Source organism: Coenobita brevimanus, chromosome 8 (assembly GCF_032717465.1).
Source record: "Coenobita brevimanus isolate Jiangsu-jjx chromosome 8, ASM3271746v2, whole genome shotgun sequence".
NCBI lineage: Eukaryota > Metazoa > Arthropoda > Malacostraca > Decapoda > Coenobitidae > Coenobita > Coenobita brevimanus.
In genome coordinates this window covers 25,829,639-25,848,063 of record NC_136961.1, presented here as the reverse complement: position 1 = coordinate 25,848,063, position 18,425 = coordinate 25,829,639, and the positions used below count along the sequence as shown (strand labels likewise).

The 18,425-nt window shown below is 44.0% G+C and overlaps 1 protein-coding gene across 1 annotated transcript in view; it reads left to right on the top strand.

Annotated features, from left to right (window-relative positions):
- Positions 1-18,425, top strand: part of LOC145407115 (ionotropic receptor 93a-like) — a 90,998-nt gene that overhangs the window by 45,109 nt on the left and 27,464 nt on the right. The window contains exon 2 of the mRNA XM_080278136.1: positions 14,021-14,201. Coding sequence (XP_080134262.1) covers positions 14,021-14,201 — 181 coding nt within the window. The remainder of the gene's footprint in view (positions 1-14,020; positions 14,202-18,425) is intronic.

The following is an 18,425-nucleotide window of genomic DNA, read 5'->3' as shown; positions in this document are numbered from 1 at the left end:
GGGACTTTCTCCTCCAATTCCACCCTAGACGATTCCGGTGCTGTTCCTCCATCACTTCCCCCCTCTGACTTCCTCAAGGCTAACATTAAAATTTCTTCAGCTGATGTATTATCTGCCATTGCTGGCCTCAGTACTAATAAGGCATATGGGCCTGATGGAGTCCCTCCTGTTGTCCTCAAGAACTGTGCTTCTGTGCTTACACCCTGCTTAGGCAAACTCTTTCACCTTTGTCTGTCAATTTGTACCTTTCCTTCTTGCTGGAAGTTTGCTCTCATTCAGCCAGTCCCAAAGAAGGGTAACCATTCCCAACCCTCTAACTATCGCCCAATTGCTTTAACATCCGGGATCTCAAAAGTTTTTGAGTCTATTCTTAATAGAAAAATTTTAAAGCATCTTTCCTATCACAACCTTCTTTCTGATCGTCAGTATGGGTTCCGTCAGGGACGCTCCACAGGCGATCTTCTCACCTACCTTTCAGACTCCTGGTCATCCTCCTTTCGAGACTTTGACGAAAGCTTTGCCATTGCACTTGACATCTCAAAGGCTTTCGATGGAGTCTGGCATAAATCTTTAATTTCCAAACTGCCCTCTTACGGTTTCTATCCTTCTTTTTGTGCCTTCATCTCTAGCTTCCTTTCTGGTCGTTCTATAGCTGCTGTTGTAGACGGCTATCATTCTTCTCCTAGATCCATTAACAATGGTGTTCCTCAGGGCTCTGTCCTATCACCAACTCTCTTCCTTTTATTCATCAATGACCTTCTAAGCTGTACATCTAACCCTATCCACTCATACGCTGATGACTCCACCCTTCACCTATCCATTCGATTCCCACAACTTCCATCTCAGCAGATGCTTCAATAGGCAAGGGATGAGGCTATGGCACACCTAATGTCTGACTTGGCTCGTATCACTGACTGGGGTAAAAATAATCTGGTTGTTTTTAATGCATCAAAGACTCAGTTTTTGCACCTATCAACCCGACAAAATCTTCCACATGTATACCCACTTATGTTTAATAATACTCAACTTAATCCTGCATCATCCTTGAACATGCTTGAGGTTTCATTTGCTCGGAACTTGTCTTGGAAAGATCATATTACAGCTCTTGTAAAATCTGCTTCCAAGCGATTGGGTGTGCTAAGCCGACTCCGTTCCTTCTTTACCCCTGCACAATTGTTGACTTTATACAGGGGTTTTATCCGCCCCTGTGTGTAGTACAACTCTCATGTGTGGGGAGGCTCCCCACATACAGCTCTTCTCGATAGGGTGGAGTCAAAGGCTTTTCGTCTCATTAACTCTTCCCCTCTTACTGACTCCCTTCAACTTCTGTCTCTTCGTCGCAATGTTGCATCTTTATCTCTTTTCTATCGCTACTTCAATGGTCACTGTTCCTCTGAACTGTCTGCATGCATTCCTCCACTTCTATGACGGGCACGTAGCATCCGTCTAGCAGCAAACTCTCACCCCTTTTCTGTCCAACTCTCTAATGCAAGAGTTAACCGTTACTCCCAGTCCATTTATGCAACAGGTCAACTCTGGAACTGTCTCCCTCTGTCTGTACTTCCTGCTTCCTATGATCTCCAGTCTTTCAAACGCAGTGTGTCCAGGCATCTCGAAATGAATGGATCTTGAATTTGGCTCTCTCTTGTATTTTGTTTTTCTCTTGGAAGGGACAGTGTTTGCGGGCTCATGGCCTTTGGTTCCTTCTTCCTCACAAAAAAAAAACTCACATGCACACACACATACACATAGCACACATACACATGCACATACACATACACATGCACACACATATACACATGCAAACACACACACACACACACACACACACACACACACACACACACACATACACATCCACACACACACACAGACACACACACATGCACACACATATACACATACACACACACGCACACACACACACACACACACACACACACACACACACACACACACACACATATACACACAGATACACACACACACACACACATCCACATACACACAGACATACACACATGCACATACACACACACACACATTACAAAACTCTCCCAACCGATGTGGTCCTGCAGGAAGATCATCGCCACTGGAGAAGTACGATATATATATATATATATATATATATATATATATATATATATATATATATATATATTTTATCGTTTTACCTCTTTCTGTCAGTATATTTACATATACGTATATGTTATTTACCTCAACACAAATGACAGGGAAATAAGTTATGTTTCTGTTGCTAGGAACAGGTTTTGTGTTCATGTGTGGTTTCCGAGAGGACTAAAAACTTAAAAGAAGTAATTATATAAGATAGTTGTTGGTATAAAATCGAAGAAACCGTAGCTCTCAAGCATAAAACATGTTTGCGCGCTAAGGGAAAATACTGTAAGTCAGCGCGGCTGCTGGCGGTTCAGCGCGCAGCAAAATACACCATAGTTTATTGCAATTTTCTCAAGAACTATAAGGCCTAGGATTACCGTACTTGTCTTAAATGAAAGGCAATGAAATTCTGCATCGGATAATGAAATAAAAACCTATTGCTCTCACTGAAAATTCGACACAAAATCTCTCCGATTATAAAAGTTGTACTCTGTCGAACCAGAGTTTTTACTTTATCGCTTATTTCTCGAAGACCATACCTCGTATCAAACTGGGACACCCGGCATTCGAAAGCTAATAAAATTCTCTTTCGATTGATGGTATAACATGTAGAGATTGATTCGTAAACATTCGACTTATGATGTTGGGAAGTGAAATCGGCGTCACGAATGTTTATTCTCAGCTTCCTAACTTGTGTATAGTGTTATTATTTTTTTTGCTTATCGTGTAGAACAAACATCGGCGAGTACCATATGTGGCTATGATGGGAAAATAAATATTTTTGGGTCGTGAAAATAAACCGAGAATACACATTATCGGAGCGCGCGGCCGCTGGGGGGGGAGGGGGGAGATTGTCACACCCGCGGAAACTTAAAAACTTATGTGAGAGCGAGGGGGTTAAAATGGAAAAGTAGACAGGCTTGAACACACACACACACACACACACACACACACACACACACACACACACACTCAATTGCAGCTTGGCTAGAATGATGATACAGGTTCAAAATTCCCATAAATATAAAAACACAAACTTCCATACCATCCCTTGAACTCACCCTGTGCGAATATTTTTTTACTCTATCATCATCATCTTCATAATTAATATCATTATTATTATTATTATCAGCTTAGCTGAAGTTGCAACTCGCTAGCTAGGTGGATGTGGAGGACGGGGGGTGTATCATGTTTCTCTCTTATGAGAGGAACATATGAATGCTTGCTTGAATTAATAATCTATTTTGTCAAAATAACCACGTTATGGAAATATCTCTGTACAATTTTACTGCAGTGAAACTGGCAACTAAGTGTGGGACTCCTTAGACCTGCCATACGGCGAATTATATTAGTTTTGATAAGTTATTTGTGGTAGGTGGGGACGCTCACCATCCACTCACTTGATGTAGTGCTGCTCTCAGGTGTCTGCCCTTTCCTCTCCTCCGTCCTTCTTTCCTTCCATCCTCTTCTGTCTTTCTTTCCTTCATTCTTTCCTCTTCTGCCTACGGGTGACTTTACACTGCCTCTTCTGTCTTTCGTTCCTTCATTCTTTCCTCTTCGTTCTGCATGTGGGTGACTCTACACTGAGTGACAAGCCAAATGGTTTCCATGTACAACAGGGAACCATTTACCAAGCTGGGTGGTAACCATATAACCAAACTATGGCGCCTGTTGGTTAAGTGGGTAATTACGGTACTCCAATCGGATTGAGCCAGTGAAGGTTTATATCCAAGGGGTGGTTGGGGTTTATTGCTCATGTGATGCCATTCAGGGATGAGTGAGGCTGGTCACTCTCATCTTAAATGTCAGGACCATCTTGCCTAGCCCCGGGCTCCAACGCTCCTCATGGGACGAAGTAGGACTGGTTGATGGATGGATGGATATGTCATATCATAATCGCTATTAACTTTATTTCCAAAAGTACTCAAAAGTATCGACACTCTGCCATCAGTATCGATAGCCTACCTCCGATACTGGGCCAGTATCGAAATATCGATACTATGGTATCGATACGCACCAGTGTTGTAGTCAAGACCAGGCACCTCGAGACCAAGACCAAGACCAGACTCTCCGAGACCAAGACCAAGACCAAGACCAAGACCAGATCCTCCGAGACAAGACCAAGACCAAGACCAGACCCTCCGAGACCAGGACCAAGTCCAAGAATTAATGTGTCTGCTGAAATAATGAAAAGTAGCTGCAGCCTGCAGGTGCTGCATTGCTGGTCAGTTTTCACGGGTGTCTCGGTCTCTAGAGTGAGTGCACTAGTAACCCAATCACCCAGTTGCAGATTATATATCGATGCGATACGCTACATCTTTTAAGCGAATTTAAGTTGATTATCGCACATGAGTTAAAATGAAAGAGAGAAGAGGGCAGTGGGGATAATTCCCGGGGCCAAAACTCAAGGGTATGGAGGGATCAGGGCCCACACCAGGACTGTGACAATTTTGCTTCTTTTTCTGGCCCGTTTCAAACGTTTTCCAGGCACCCCAGGGCGCGGTCATAGCTCTCTATGGCCCTGCACACCGATGTTAACGGCTTTTGTCAGTTTATTAAGCTTTTAAACTTTTGAAAGTAGGTTTTGAAATCGTAATGTATGGTGGTGTATATTTTGTCAGTGCCATCGTACTCATGGATAGCTGTACCTTCCTCATGCAAAAGCTGGTTTTCGAAATACTAATTTCTTCTCTCCGAGCTTTACCTGTGCCCAAATGTTCCATACACAATATATTAATCTTTCGTTTCTCGTGAACAGTCGAGGGGGACTACCTATTTTTCAGGATAATTACACAAGAGACCGAAGGGGTTTCGGGATACAGAGGTGGGAAGCAAAAAAAATTCATAAATATGAAATATATATTTTACTTCCGTAAGTGCCCCAAATACTTCTTACTGTCGTACTCACTATTTGTTTAAGAGAACAGTTTTCACTAACTTTCCTTCTTGAAAGGGGCCCTCATTCAATTCTACTCACTGCCCTTCTTGCTACTACAGATGATTTATCGGCCCCCAGGTGGCACCCCCACTTTATTGGGGTTAGAAGCGCCACTGGGCCACATGGCCATGGCTCTGCGCTCGCAGGTGAATAAGTTGTGTGAAATACGAGGGTGGCTGTGAAACACTGGAAATTATTCTAATTTCTTCTTAACCCCTTAAACGCGGATTGTTGCGTTTGCGACGCTCGGCGAAAAGGACATAATGGCGGATTGTCACATTTGCGATTCTAGTAAATTTTGAATAACCGCGGGCAAGCAGGCTCCAGCTGGTATTGTCTATCAGTACTGCCACCCTTTAGCTACTTTTAGCACACTTGACCTTTGTACCACTGACCTCGGTTGTTGCCAAGTATAATTTTTTTTACCCACCCACGCACCGCTGCCCGGCCACCCCTCGTCGTGCGATATGGCAGCACGCGGACAGCTCAGACGTGTCAATCTGCGCCTTCCTCTCGCAAGCACTTTATGCTAATTGGAAACGCTTGTTTCCCCAGTTGTCACACTAGCATTTTTTCCCGCGGTTTGCCCGTGTTTAGCGTCAGTTTACCGCAATCTTTGAAGGTGACACCATGTCTCACTCAAGCTCTTCCGAGTCTGTGCCTTCCAGCCCTCTGAATAAGGGCTTTGTGACCTCTACCCCGTTCAAACCCTTAGTAGGAACTGCTAAGGGCCTTAGTGACTCGGCTATAGGCATTGAATTGTTGAAAGCGTCAATAGATTATGGCAGTGATGTAGGAGTGTTATCAAGCCTTGCCGAGTCAGACACTCTATCGAGTGCTGAGTCTGAGGTGCCTGTAGTGACAATTCCTGTGCCCAGCACCTCAACAGGCAAGGCTCCAGTGAAAAGGGGAATAGTGTATGGTAAGGGGGCCAAGAGGAAGCGAAGTGGTGACTCCGGTTCCCAGCCATTGTCTTCCTCAGACTGGCCATTGTCCCCTACACTAGATCACGCTGCCGCCATACCGCCACGCACTCCCAGCCCCATTCTCTCGTCGTCATCTTCTGCTGTGCTTTCTCCTGAGTCTTTGGAGTCTCCTTCACCACCTCAGAAGGGAAGTAAGCAGTCTGGTTTGCATAGAGGTTTCCGTAGGCCCCGTGTTCATGCTGGTAGGAGTAGGAAAGTGTCGCCTAGTGTTAGAGTTAGTGGTAAGGTTTCTTGCACTAGGCAACTCACCATTCAGGCCACTGCGAGTGACCTTGAACCTTCTCCTTATCTCCCCACCACCACCACCACCACACAGACACGACCTAGCACAGCCTCTGCCACACGGCCTGCCTCACCCACTGCCTCGCCACCTGCCTCACCCACTGCCGCATGGCCTGCCTCACCCCCCGCCGCCCCCACCCCCTCCCAGCCTAGGCAGGGCACTCTGGATGCCGTCGTGTGGTCTGAGGGCTCAGATTTTGTGCCAGAGGATCTGCCCTTTGATGCCAGTGGGTGTGGGATACAGGCTGACTTCCCTGTCCCCGAGGATTGTGAATGTCTGGACTACCTGTTGGCCTTCCTGGATAACAAAGTCATGGAGCAGATTTGTACCGAGACGAACAGGTACGAAGGGCAATCTGCTGCAGTTCGTGAAGGTGAAGGTGAAGCTGCAACACCATCCACGTCGCGGATGGCAGCATAGGTTCCTGTTACAATCAGGGAACTATTTGTATTCATCGGCTTGATGCTTCTCATGCCACAGAACTGGAAGCACAAGCTCGAGGAGTACTGGAGTGCTGACGATCTTTGCTCCACACCCATCTTCAACAAGTACATGAGTTGTGATTGTTTCAGGCAACTCATGACGTACCTTCACTTTGCCAACAACGATGAGCCTTCCCAAACTGACCCACTATGGAAAGTGAGGGGAATCCTGAAACTGATCAAGGACAAGTTTATGACGTTCCTTCGGCCCTTCAAGAAAGTTGTGATTGACGAGTCCTTGGTTTTGTTCAGGGGCCGTCTTCGGTTCGTTCAGTATATTCCTAGCAAACGCCACCGCTCTGGAATAAAGTTTTTCGTGCTGTACGACCCCAAGACAGGGTTCATCCTAGACTTCGTTATCTACACCGCCAGCAATGTGGACTTGGACAAGACTGACCCCCTTGGATTCTCTGGTTCTGTGGTGAAAGTGCTTTTGGAAAAGTACTTTGGCGGGTATCATGTCCTGTATACGGACAATTATTATACAGCACCCAAATTCGCCAAGTACCTTTCAGAACACGGCGTCGGATCCTGTGGCACTGTCCGGAGCAATAGGGCACACTACCCTGCCTTCCCTGAGGCTGAAGGATCAAAGCGGGGAGACGTGCACCTGAAAAAATCGGACAAAATGCTGGCGATCAGGTGGCACGACAAGAGGTTCGTTAATGTGCTCACCACAGTTCACAAGGGGGAAATGCAAGCCACAGGGAAGGTCGACAGAAGGACTGGCGATCCTGTGATGAAGCCTGATGCTGTTATTGACTACAACGTCAATATGCGGCTGGTGGACAAGTCTGACATGATGATCGGAGAGATAGACTGCCTGAGGAGGAACCGTCGCTGGTACAGGAAGGTGTTCTTGCACTTGCTTGATATGTGCATGCTGAACGCCTTCATCCTATATAAGATCAAGAACAGGAAGCCAGCAAACTACTCTCTCCGGCGTTTTTCTAAGACTTGTGTGTACCAGCTGCTTCAGCGTTTTGGCCAGGTACTGCCATCAGGTCCCAGGCACCACTCACACACACCTCCAGACCGCCTACAGTGCCAGGACTACCTTCAGCGACACCGCCTGTAGCCACTGCCTAGCACTGCCAAGAGGGGAAAAGCATTGAGGAGGTGTCATGTGTGCAGCCACACTACCAGGCAAGACAGAACATTTAGGCGCACCTCCTTGCAGTGCAAAGAGTGCAAAATTCCCCTCTGCGCTTACCCGTGTTTCTTTGACTACCACAGCCTGACTAGATATTGAAAATAAGGGTAAGAATCCTGTAAATAATACTGAGAGTGACAGTGATACTAGTGTTTAGATTTCTTGTACGTACTGACAGTGACAGTCTGTTGAGTGTAAATTAGTGTATGTAGTTGTAAAAGCACTGACAGTGACAGTGATTTCAGTGTAAATAATTGTACATAGTAATAATATAAGTATTGAGAGTGACAGTCACTCCAGTGTAAGAAGTTGAAAGCATATTTTTCTATTCTATGTTCTGACAGTGACAGTTTGGTGTGTAGAAAATATTATTTTTATAAGATATGACAGTGACACTGATGAATAAGGTACTAAACTGACAGCGAGAGTGAAAGTGAGCGATAGAAATGAAGTGCGAGTGGCCGACAGGAGCGAGAATAAAGTGCCTGCCGTAAGGAAGAATAAAATCGCGCCGCGGTGGTCTTTCTCATTCCCGCTTCACAATACTGGCAGTGACTGATTTTTATGGCCGTTATAGTGCCCAGCGAGCCTTTGAGAAGTACTATGAAGGAAAATAATGTAGTATACGTGTTTTTAGCTGTGAAAAGGGAAATGTGTGTTCAGTGACGGGAAGACCGCCGCCGCGCTGCATGTCGGCCGTACGCTCCGTTGATTGTAGCCTTATTTTCAGTGCTTATTGTACAAATACGGATTCCAAACTACCTGTACGTTGTTGTATAAAGTGTACTGTGACAGACTGAGGCTGTGGTAGAGGGGAAACCGGGTTGCTGGAGGTGTGAAAGTGAAGATTTTGTTACCCAACTTTGCAAGTCTCCACAAGACCTTTGGTAGTCCACGAAGGCTCAACACCTATCTCAGGAGAAAGCTGAATGTAAGTACTATAGGCCATAAAAATTTTAATGTTCTAGGCTTAATCTCTGATTTTTGGCAAATATTTTCCCACAGGTACCCAGACCCCGCTACAACCCCGCCACACGGGGGGGGGGATCGGCTGTACACGGTCGCGTTTAAAGGGTTAAAAGCTCACAGAAGTCACTGAAACCCTCCGTGATAGCCAACTGGAAGCTCTGAAGGGTCATAACTCGAAAGGTTGGAGACCACTGATGTCTGACTTGGCCCCCATCGCTCCAAAATCCTGGTTACGTCCCTGGAAGGAAGGAAATACGTTTACAAAATTTAATATACTGTATGTGAACAACTGAACATCTAGGTAAAATATTTCTGCTCTCATTGCTTCACTGGCATGAAGAAACAAACATAGGAGAATAGAAATTTTTGTGTTTACGTTTTCTGAACGAACTAGCTAAACCTGTGGTGTACTGTATGTGTACGAAGGATGCAGGGATTGCATACACTATACACGTATATGGAGTACACGGAGGTGAAACATGTGTGCGTGCAAACGGAGATTATCACTGCGAGCATGGCCACGTCATCCATGCATTCTCAACTCGCATGCACTCTATCGGTGCTTGCAGGGCTCAGCTTGTGCATCATCACCGTAGTGCTAGCCAGGCAGTAGCTATAGACAGTACAACGCTGTATGGCGCGCCATGAATCGAATCAGCCATGATTTTTCTCCGCGTATGATCATAAATTCCGACCTTCTCCATGCCGCGATGCACTTTGTAATGCTGGTCTCGATCTGGTCTCCAGCCAAAACTCCAAGACCAGAAGCTTCGGGACGAAGAATAAGACCAAGACCACGTCAAGCGAGACCAAGATCAAGACCAAGACCACATCGAACTGGTCTCGAGACAGGTCTCGAGACCTACAACACTGATACACACACCCTTCCCTAGGCAGAAGTCTGAATCAGTAGGACACATCCCAAGGAGGAGGGAAGACGTGCTTCGCAAGAGGTGTACTTTGTTTTATTTATCCTTCCACTTACGCACCTGTTACCATGCCTAGGCGAAAGAGGTGCAGTATAAAATGGAGTAAAATCCTTGAAAAGGGCAGAGAAGAATGGATCTGGAAGAGAAAAGAGAGACAACAAGCAACACCTGTGCAAGGTTCCACTGTTTCCCAGTCAGCTGGACCAGGCGCACGTGACTCCAGCCAGCAGCCACTCCTGTCAAATCCAGAGAAGAGGAAACTCCCTGTTTCTCATAAAACTGATGCTCATGTAGAAAACGATGAGTACATAATACTAGAAAAGAGTTACCTGAATACAACAGGCTCACTAGTGACTGAATACAAGAGGCTCACTAGTGACAAATTATTATCTGGTTGCTTGCTTGGAAAAACAAAAACAAAATCCAAATAAACATTTACACTCTAGAATATGGCGTTATTGCTCAAAGTTCGAAAGTGCAAAGAAGCAGATACTGGACTTTGCAATTGCTAAGGCCTTGTGTGACTGTAATATTGGACACATGAACGGTCATGTTGGAACTGAGCTTGGATTTTCAGCAACTGAAATAAGCGAAAAGTAAACGGAAACAGAGAGACAGAGAGCATGAGTTGGTGCGGAAGAAAACTTCGCGGAGGAGTGTTGAAGATACGGGTGACTATAGTGCGGGAGCCTTTTAAATGACACCACTGTTTAAAGGTCGGCTGTTAAATCTGTAATGGGCTTTTTTTTTTTTTAAGTAACTTTTTTCTCTTAAAATTGTTATAACTCAGTTGTTTTTCACCATTTTGAGTCTTTTTTTTTTCTTTTTTGCAATTTGAAGGGGAATTCGTATATGATACTTTGGTAAGAATGTATATTCATTCATTCATGTTTTCTTCATCAGAAATCACATGCTTCTCTGGCTATTTATAAGGAACAGCTTATGATTATCCATTCAGAGGAGACATACTGAAAATTGGTTTGCTGTTAATCGTTGCTAAAAGGCTATTCTTTCGTAAGAAAATCAGCAAAAAACATTTGTAAAGTACTGTTCATCACAGTAGTCATTAGAAAGTGAAGTAATAATTTTCACAAAGCTCAAGTCTCTCTATCTGTCTATTGCCAGACGCCTCAATCCCGTTTGGGGTGGCCACAAACAAATCGCCTCCAAGTCGCCCTGTCCCCCGCCATCTCACTGCCGTGCTCCCAACTCACACCCCCCTCTCTCATATACCTCTCCACCCCATCCCTCCATCTCATCCTCGGCCTCCCCCTCCTTCTTCCCCCATCCACCTCACTCACATACACTCTCTTCGTCAGTCTTTCACCCTCCATCCTCTCCACATGGCCAAACCACCTCAGTGTGTTCCTCATAACGCTTCCTATCACATCCACATCAACACCACAACGCTCCTTTATATCCTCATTCGTCAGCCTGTCTCTCCATGTGACTCCACAGGCTTCTCTTAAATAACTCATTTCTACTGCTCTCACTCTTGACTTGTGTCCTTCCAGCAACGTCCAAGCTTCACTTTCGTACATTAGAGTTGGTATCACAATACTGTCATGTAGTAACTTTTTCACTTCCATGCTCACTTCCCTGTTTTTTATCACTGCTTTCAAAGAACCAGCAACCTTTCTTCCCTGCTGTACCCTTTCAAGCACTTCACCCTCCAAACCTCCATCCTTACTCATCACACTACCTAAGTACTTAAACGTACTCACATTTTCCAATTCCTCACCATCCAACCTCGCTGTACATTCACTGACTTCACCTCTATCAAAGACCATCACTTTACTCTTCCCTACATTCACCTTTAGATTCCGTTTCTTACACACTCTCCCAAACTCATCCACCAAGCCTTGCAGCTCCCCTTCATCTTCACTCAGCAACACAGTATCATCTGCAAACAACAGTACAGAGAGTTTCCAAATACTATCCTCTCTCACCAGGGCCACTTCAACATCCACTACCCTACTTTGTACCTCTTTTATTACCCCATCCATGTACAGATTGAATAACCATGGATACATGACACATCCCTGTTTCAACCCAACTTTCAAAGAGAAAAATTCTCTTAGTTCACCATCCACACGCACTGCAGCCTTCGCACCATCGTACATACTCTTCACAGCATTCAACAACTTCCCATCTACTCCATATATTCCTAACACTTTCCACAATCCTTGTCTATCCACCCTGTCATATGCTTTCTCCAAATTCATGAAAGCCGCATACAACTTCTTTCCCTTCTCTAGAAACTTTTCCACTAAAGATCTAAGAATGAATATCTGATCTACACAACCTCTTCCCTTCCTAAAGCCTCCCTGTTCTTCTCCAACTAATTTCTCTGTTCTTTCTCTAACTCTAACTCTGTCTTTCTCTAACTCTGCTCAAGTTATTTCTAGAATTATTCAAGGAAAATATGTAATACTCTAAGAAATTATACTTCATTACCAAGGGAACTGTCTGGCAATTTCACATGTCCATGGATGAATTGTGATGTACCGCTCAAAAGGCAGAGTGCCAGCCCCCCCTCCCCCCTTAACAGTGAGTAAATAGACGTGTGGCTAATTTTTACTGAGCACTCTGTCGTCCCTACTATTTTTATACTTTTCTTCTCTTGTTTCTGGATCCTTCGCACACTATATAGTGGGAGAAAAAAGGGTGAGGAAGGTAAGTGATAATTACTCACTGGAATAAGTAGGTTATTCTTGATAACTCCCGAATGATACGTGCATAATATTAGTGAAGTATATTAAAAATGTAAAATGCTTTGTTCATTTAATTCTCTGGTCTTCATTACACTTGTATTACTTGCATCCATTTACCGCATTTCTAGAGTGTAGGGAATGGGGGTTACTTTTACTCATTCAACCTCCGAGTAAATGAATGTGTGGTGTAACCTATCAAGGAAAGATAATCGAGTTGCGTCCTTTTTAGTGCCAGTATTTCACATGTATACTGAGGGAACACAATTCAAAGTAGCATAATCTCAATGACATAAAGAGATACGAAGGGTGGTCTCTTGAAATCGTCAGCAAGCCACCCAAACATGGCTACAAATATGTCTACAAGAGTGAATCAATGGCACGCAAGACGGAAATTCTCCGTCTTGTGTGCCTGTGTGTGACTCAGTCTATGTTCTAACTGGAAGAACCTGAATAGATGCAAGTTCATCGAGCACTCAGCACTGGTTGCTGCCACAGTCAAGTGCATCTCAGGCAGCTACCCTTAAATTCAGTATAGGCCCCAGTGTAACTCAATTAAGCGAAATTAACATTATCCTCGTCCTGATAAGCTACATAAAAAAATCTAAATATGCTTTGCTTGTGAAGATGATAGTGAGCATCATTAAGACTGAACCAGTGATAAAGTGAAAATGTTCAAATACCGAAATACAAATGGGTTGCAAGGACAATGCTGAAAATGGAAAATAAGTGAAAGAGCAAAGGAAATCAAGAAGCACAACTAAGAGTCTAACTATGAAACAGCTAATGAGAAAATTATGTCAGGAATGTCAAGTAGGCTACATATGTTTGTTGCAACCAGGAAACAAGAGGCTGACCTGTGGTGTGAAGGTCTGTCATGGCCAGGTGATAATCATTTGTAAATGAAAACCAAGTAGGTCCGGGAAATGTAGTTACTCGAGGTGCTGAAAGAATCATTGTGAAGAAGAGTAAAGTGGTTAGCGGTGTGGAGTTGTGGTGGGGGTAACGAGGTTGGTAAGTCATAGTACTGAAAGGTTTTAGTGACATTCACGGTTACAGGAGGCGGATTATAAAAATTTTGGAGATCATTAAAGCATATTATTATTATAACAATTTTAGGAATGTACAGTCAGAGAGACAAGCAACTCCCCTAGGTTTGATAAATACATAACGGAAACATCGAACCATCCCAGACACATAAGCTGAAGAGGGATTTTCAGTGTGCTTCGTGAGTTGTAAATTTTCTTCTGACAATGACTGGGAGATTTGTGTCTCTGTACTGTACGTTGTGTATGATTTTATAATGACACACATTTAAACATTAGTAGTTAGTTAAGCATTCTAACTAAAGAAACTAGTAACCTTAGACATACAACTGAAATAAACAATATTGCCAGGGACATATTACTTTGAGTAATGCAAAGCTGTTTAATTGAATGCCTCCCTTGCAGGCCGTGGAATCTGGAATATTTCGTGAGCTTGGGGACCTGTTGGACACAGAAAGAGTGACCTTCAACACTTTTAGCGAGTTGCCAGCTAGTATGGGCAAGTTGGTGAGGGCCGGCACCCATGTCATCTTTGATGTCGACATCAACTTTTGGAATATGAGGGCTGAAGACTTCTCAGTGACAGGTTATTTTACAGATTTATAAATAAGACAAGAAAAATCTCATATGTAACATGCTGCTTCTTATTCAGAGAACATTTCAATAATGCAAAAATCATGGAAGTGCTACAGGTACCCAAATTTAGCGAGGTAGTCATATTGGTTACGATCACCGGTGTTTGATGCATATAAAGAAGTACATAAATAGACAAATAGATGGATGGATGGATGGATTATTGTTTTTGTCTTTGGAACAGGTTTGGAAATACTGATATGAAGTGGCCATGGTCATCCTAATTCCAATAGCAAAATTCCCTTTGCTGTGGCATATTATATTTACAGAAATTTCATGAGATTCATTACAAAGAAAGGTATGTGATTGACTGATGCTTTACAGAAATTGATATTTATGGATGAGATAGATGTAGATGTGACAGAAAGCGTTAGGAGAAATGCATCGAGATGGTAGGAGTAGACTGTAGCACCAGTCGAACAGGGCAGTACTCCCAAGGTGGATGGAAAGCTGATGACAGGGAGAGATGGAGCTGCAGTTTCATCAACCCTTGGGACTAGATCCTGACCACCCCCTTTGCTGAACCTTTTCAGTGTTTCAGTAACACAGAGAATACGGCAGCATGCTCTCCATTACAAGTATCTCTAACTCTCAACACCAAACTACATGCACATTACACACTACACTTTCTTTTCAATATTTACAACAGGAAAATTAAAATGGTGTCCAAAAACCTCAGAATCCCCAGGGCGGTAGGGAGGGGGGGATCAAAATAGATCAAAAATGCTCTCACCTTCCGCCCCTCTCCCGAAGACGACTAAACGAGCTGCCTGGAACCACTATCTGACTCACATTTCTGCAACATTCGCGGCCTTTCCTCTAACATTCTCCCTGTTGAGTACCACCTCTCCCCTACACCTCACCTGCTCTTCTTAACTGAGACTCAGCTGTCTGAAGCAACTGACAGTAAACCCTTTTCTGTATCATCCTACTTCTCGATACTCATTTCAAAGTCAAAGGTGGCTGCTGTGTATATGTATGCAATGATTTATCTTGCTCTCGTATTCCTGAACTTGACTCTTCTGAATTCTCTACTCTCTGGCTTTGGCTTTCCTCTCATTCTCTGACTAAATACATCTGACTGTTTGCTTATCCCCTAATTCTACTGACTATGAAAAATGCTTTGACTGTCTTACTTCTGTGATGGAACACATCCTATCCGTTTCTCCTTTCTCTGAAATCTCTTGATTCTAGGAGATTTCAATGTTCACCACCACCTTTGGCTCTCCTCTCCTTTCACTGATACACCTGGTGAACAAACCTACATCGTTTTTATCCTTAATAACCTAGAGCAGCTTGTACAGCAGCTTACCCGTATCCCTGACCATCATGCAGAGAGTTCCAACATACTTGACCTCTTCCTTACAACTAATCCTTCTGCTTACACTGTTAATCATTTCTCTCTGTTGGGCTGCTTCGATCACAACCGCATTACCTTAACTAGTCCTATCGCTCCTGTACAACCTGTAGACCCTCCAAACAAACGTTGGTTGTGACACTTTGAAGCAGCTGAATGGGAGGCCGTCAGGCAGTACTTCTTTGATATTCCCTGGAATGATTATTGCTTCAGTGGGCAGGAGCCATCTGATTGTGCCTCGCACATTACGGAGGTTATTCTCTTAGGCATGCAAGCATAGGGGGAGGCGGTGGCTGAATCGGTAGAGAGGCGGCCTGCAGTCCTGATGGACCCAGGTTCGAATCCCGGCTGGGGCAGGGAACAGTTTAAGGATTTGAATTCCATAAAGGCAGACTTTCCTGATCTACCAGATGACCCGCCGACATGTCATAAAAGTACCCCCGCTAATACCAATACACCAGTCCCGTATGAGACAGCCTTAGCATATATTCAGTATGGACGGTGGGTGTTAGTGCCGAAGTGGTGACATGTGGAGGTGTAGGAGGACTACTGGGCCTTGGGATAGGCTACTGCCCCCGAGATATAGGCGCTGAAGCATATGCCCAGAGTCGGACACATAAAAATATATATATATATATATATATATATATATATATATATATATATTCCATTCTCGTATCCTTTGACTAATGCAAAAAAGCCTTGGTTTAATCACACTTATTCTATTGCCATTCACAACAAGGAGAATACAAAAGGTACTGGAGCCAACCCACCCTTGAATCACATCTCTGTTATGTTTCTGCCTGGAATCGTGCTAAGTCTGTCCTTCACTCTCCTAAAAGTAATTTCATCCATACTAAATGCTCTCAACTCTCCAACTCGAATTCTTCCCCCTCCTTCTGGCACCTTGCCAAAAACCTCACAATTTTACCTCCTCATCCTTCCTTCCTCTTTCCTACTCTGTTGGCTCAGTAGTTATTTCGTCTACTGATAAAGCAGGTTTCTTCGCACAGACTTTCTCTTCCAGTTCCACCTTAGATTCTGGTGCTGTTCCTCCATCACTTCCCCCTTCTGACTTCCTCATGGCTTCCATTACTGGCCTCAATATTAACAAGGCATATGGGCCTGATGGGGTCCTTCCTGTTGTCCTCAAGAACTGTGCTTCTGTGCTTACACCCTGCCTAGGTAAACTTTTTTGCCTTTGTCTATCAACTTGTACCTTTCCTTCTTGCTGGAAGTTTGCCCTCATTCATCCAGTCCCAAAGAAGGGTGACCTGTCTCAGCCCTCAAACTATCGCCCAATTGCTTTAACATCCTGTATCTCAAAAGTTTCCAAGTCTGTTTTAAGCAGAAAAATTTTAAAGCAACTTTTCTATCATAACTTTCTTTCCGATTGTCAGTATGGGTTCCGCCAGGGTTGCTCCACTGGCGATTTCTCACCTACCTTTCAAACTCCTGGTCATCTTCTTTTCGGGACTTTGGTGAAAGCTTTGCCATTGCACTTGACATCTCAAAGGCTTTCGATCGAGTCTGGCATAAATCTTTAATTTCTAAACTTCTCTCTTACGTTTCCTGTCCTTCTATTTGTGCCATCATCTATAGTTTCTTTTCTGGTCGTTCTATAACTGCTGTTGTAGACAACAACCATTCTTCTCTTAGATCTATCAACAGTGGTGTTTCTCAGAGCTCTGACCTGTAACCAACTCTCTTCATTTTATTTATCAATGACTTTCCTAGCTATATATCTAACCCTATCCACTTGTACACTAATAATTCCACCCTTCACCTTTCCATTCGGTTTGCGCAGCGTTCATCTCAGCAGTTACTTCAACAAACAACAGATGAGGCTATGGCACACCTAAAGTCTGACTTGGCTAGTACCTCTGACAGAGGTTAAAGTAAATTTGTTGTTTATAATGCATCAAAGACTCAGTTCTTACACCTGTCAACTTGAGAAAATCTTCCACGGGAGTACCCACTATTATCCAGCTCATTCCTGCATCATCCTTGATAATGCTTGGGGTTTCATTCTCTCGGGATTTATCTTGGAAAGATCATATTACATCTCTCGTCAAATCTGCTTCCAAGAGATTGGGTGTGCTAAGCCGACTCCGTACCTTCTTTACTCCTGGGCAGTTGTTGACTTGACGAAGTATGCACGGGTTACATTCTTCCATGTGTAGAGCACAACTCATATGTGGTGAGACTCCCCACATACAGCTCTCCTCAACAAGGTGGAGTCAAAGGCTTTTCGTTTCATTAACCCTTCTCCTCTTACTGGCTCCCTTCAACCTCTGTCTCATCGCCGCACTGTTATATCTTTATCTCTTTTTTTATCGCTACTTTAATAGTTACTGCTCCTCTGAATTTTCTGCTTGCATCCCTCTTCCTCTACGACGGGTGCATAGCACCCGTGTAGCAACAAACTCTCATTCCTTTTCTCTCCAACTCTCTAATGCAAGAGTTAACCGTTACTCCCAGTCCTTCATTTATGCAACAGTTCAGCTCTGGAACTTTCTCCTTCTGTCTGTATTTTTTACTTCCTACGATCTCCAGTCTTTCAAGCGCAGTGTGTCCAGGCATCTCGAAATGAATGGATCTTGAATTTGGATCTCTTTTGTATTGTTTTTGTTTTTTTTCTTGGAAGGAACGGTTTGCGGGCTCCTGGCCTTTTGATTTCTTTTTCGTTGCATAAGAAAAAAGAAATGAGAGGATGGAGAGCGAGAGACTAATGAGGAGAGTGTATGTGAGTGAGGTGGAAGGGAGGGGGGGGGGGGAGATGGGAGGATGGAATGGAGAGGTATGTGAGGGAGGAGAGTG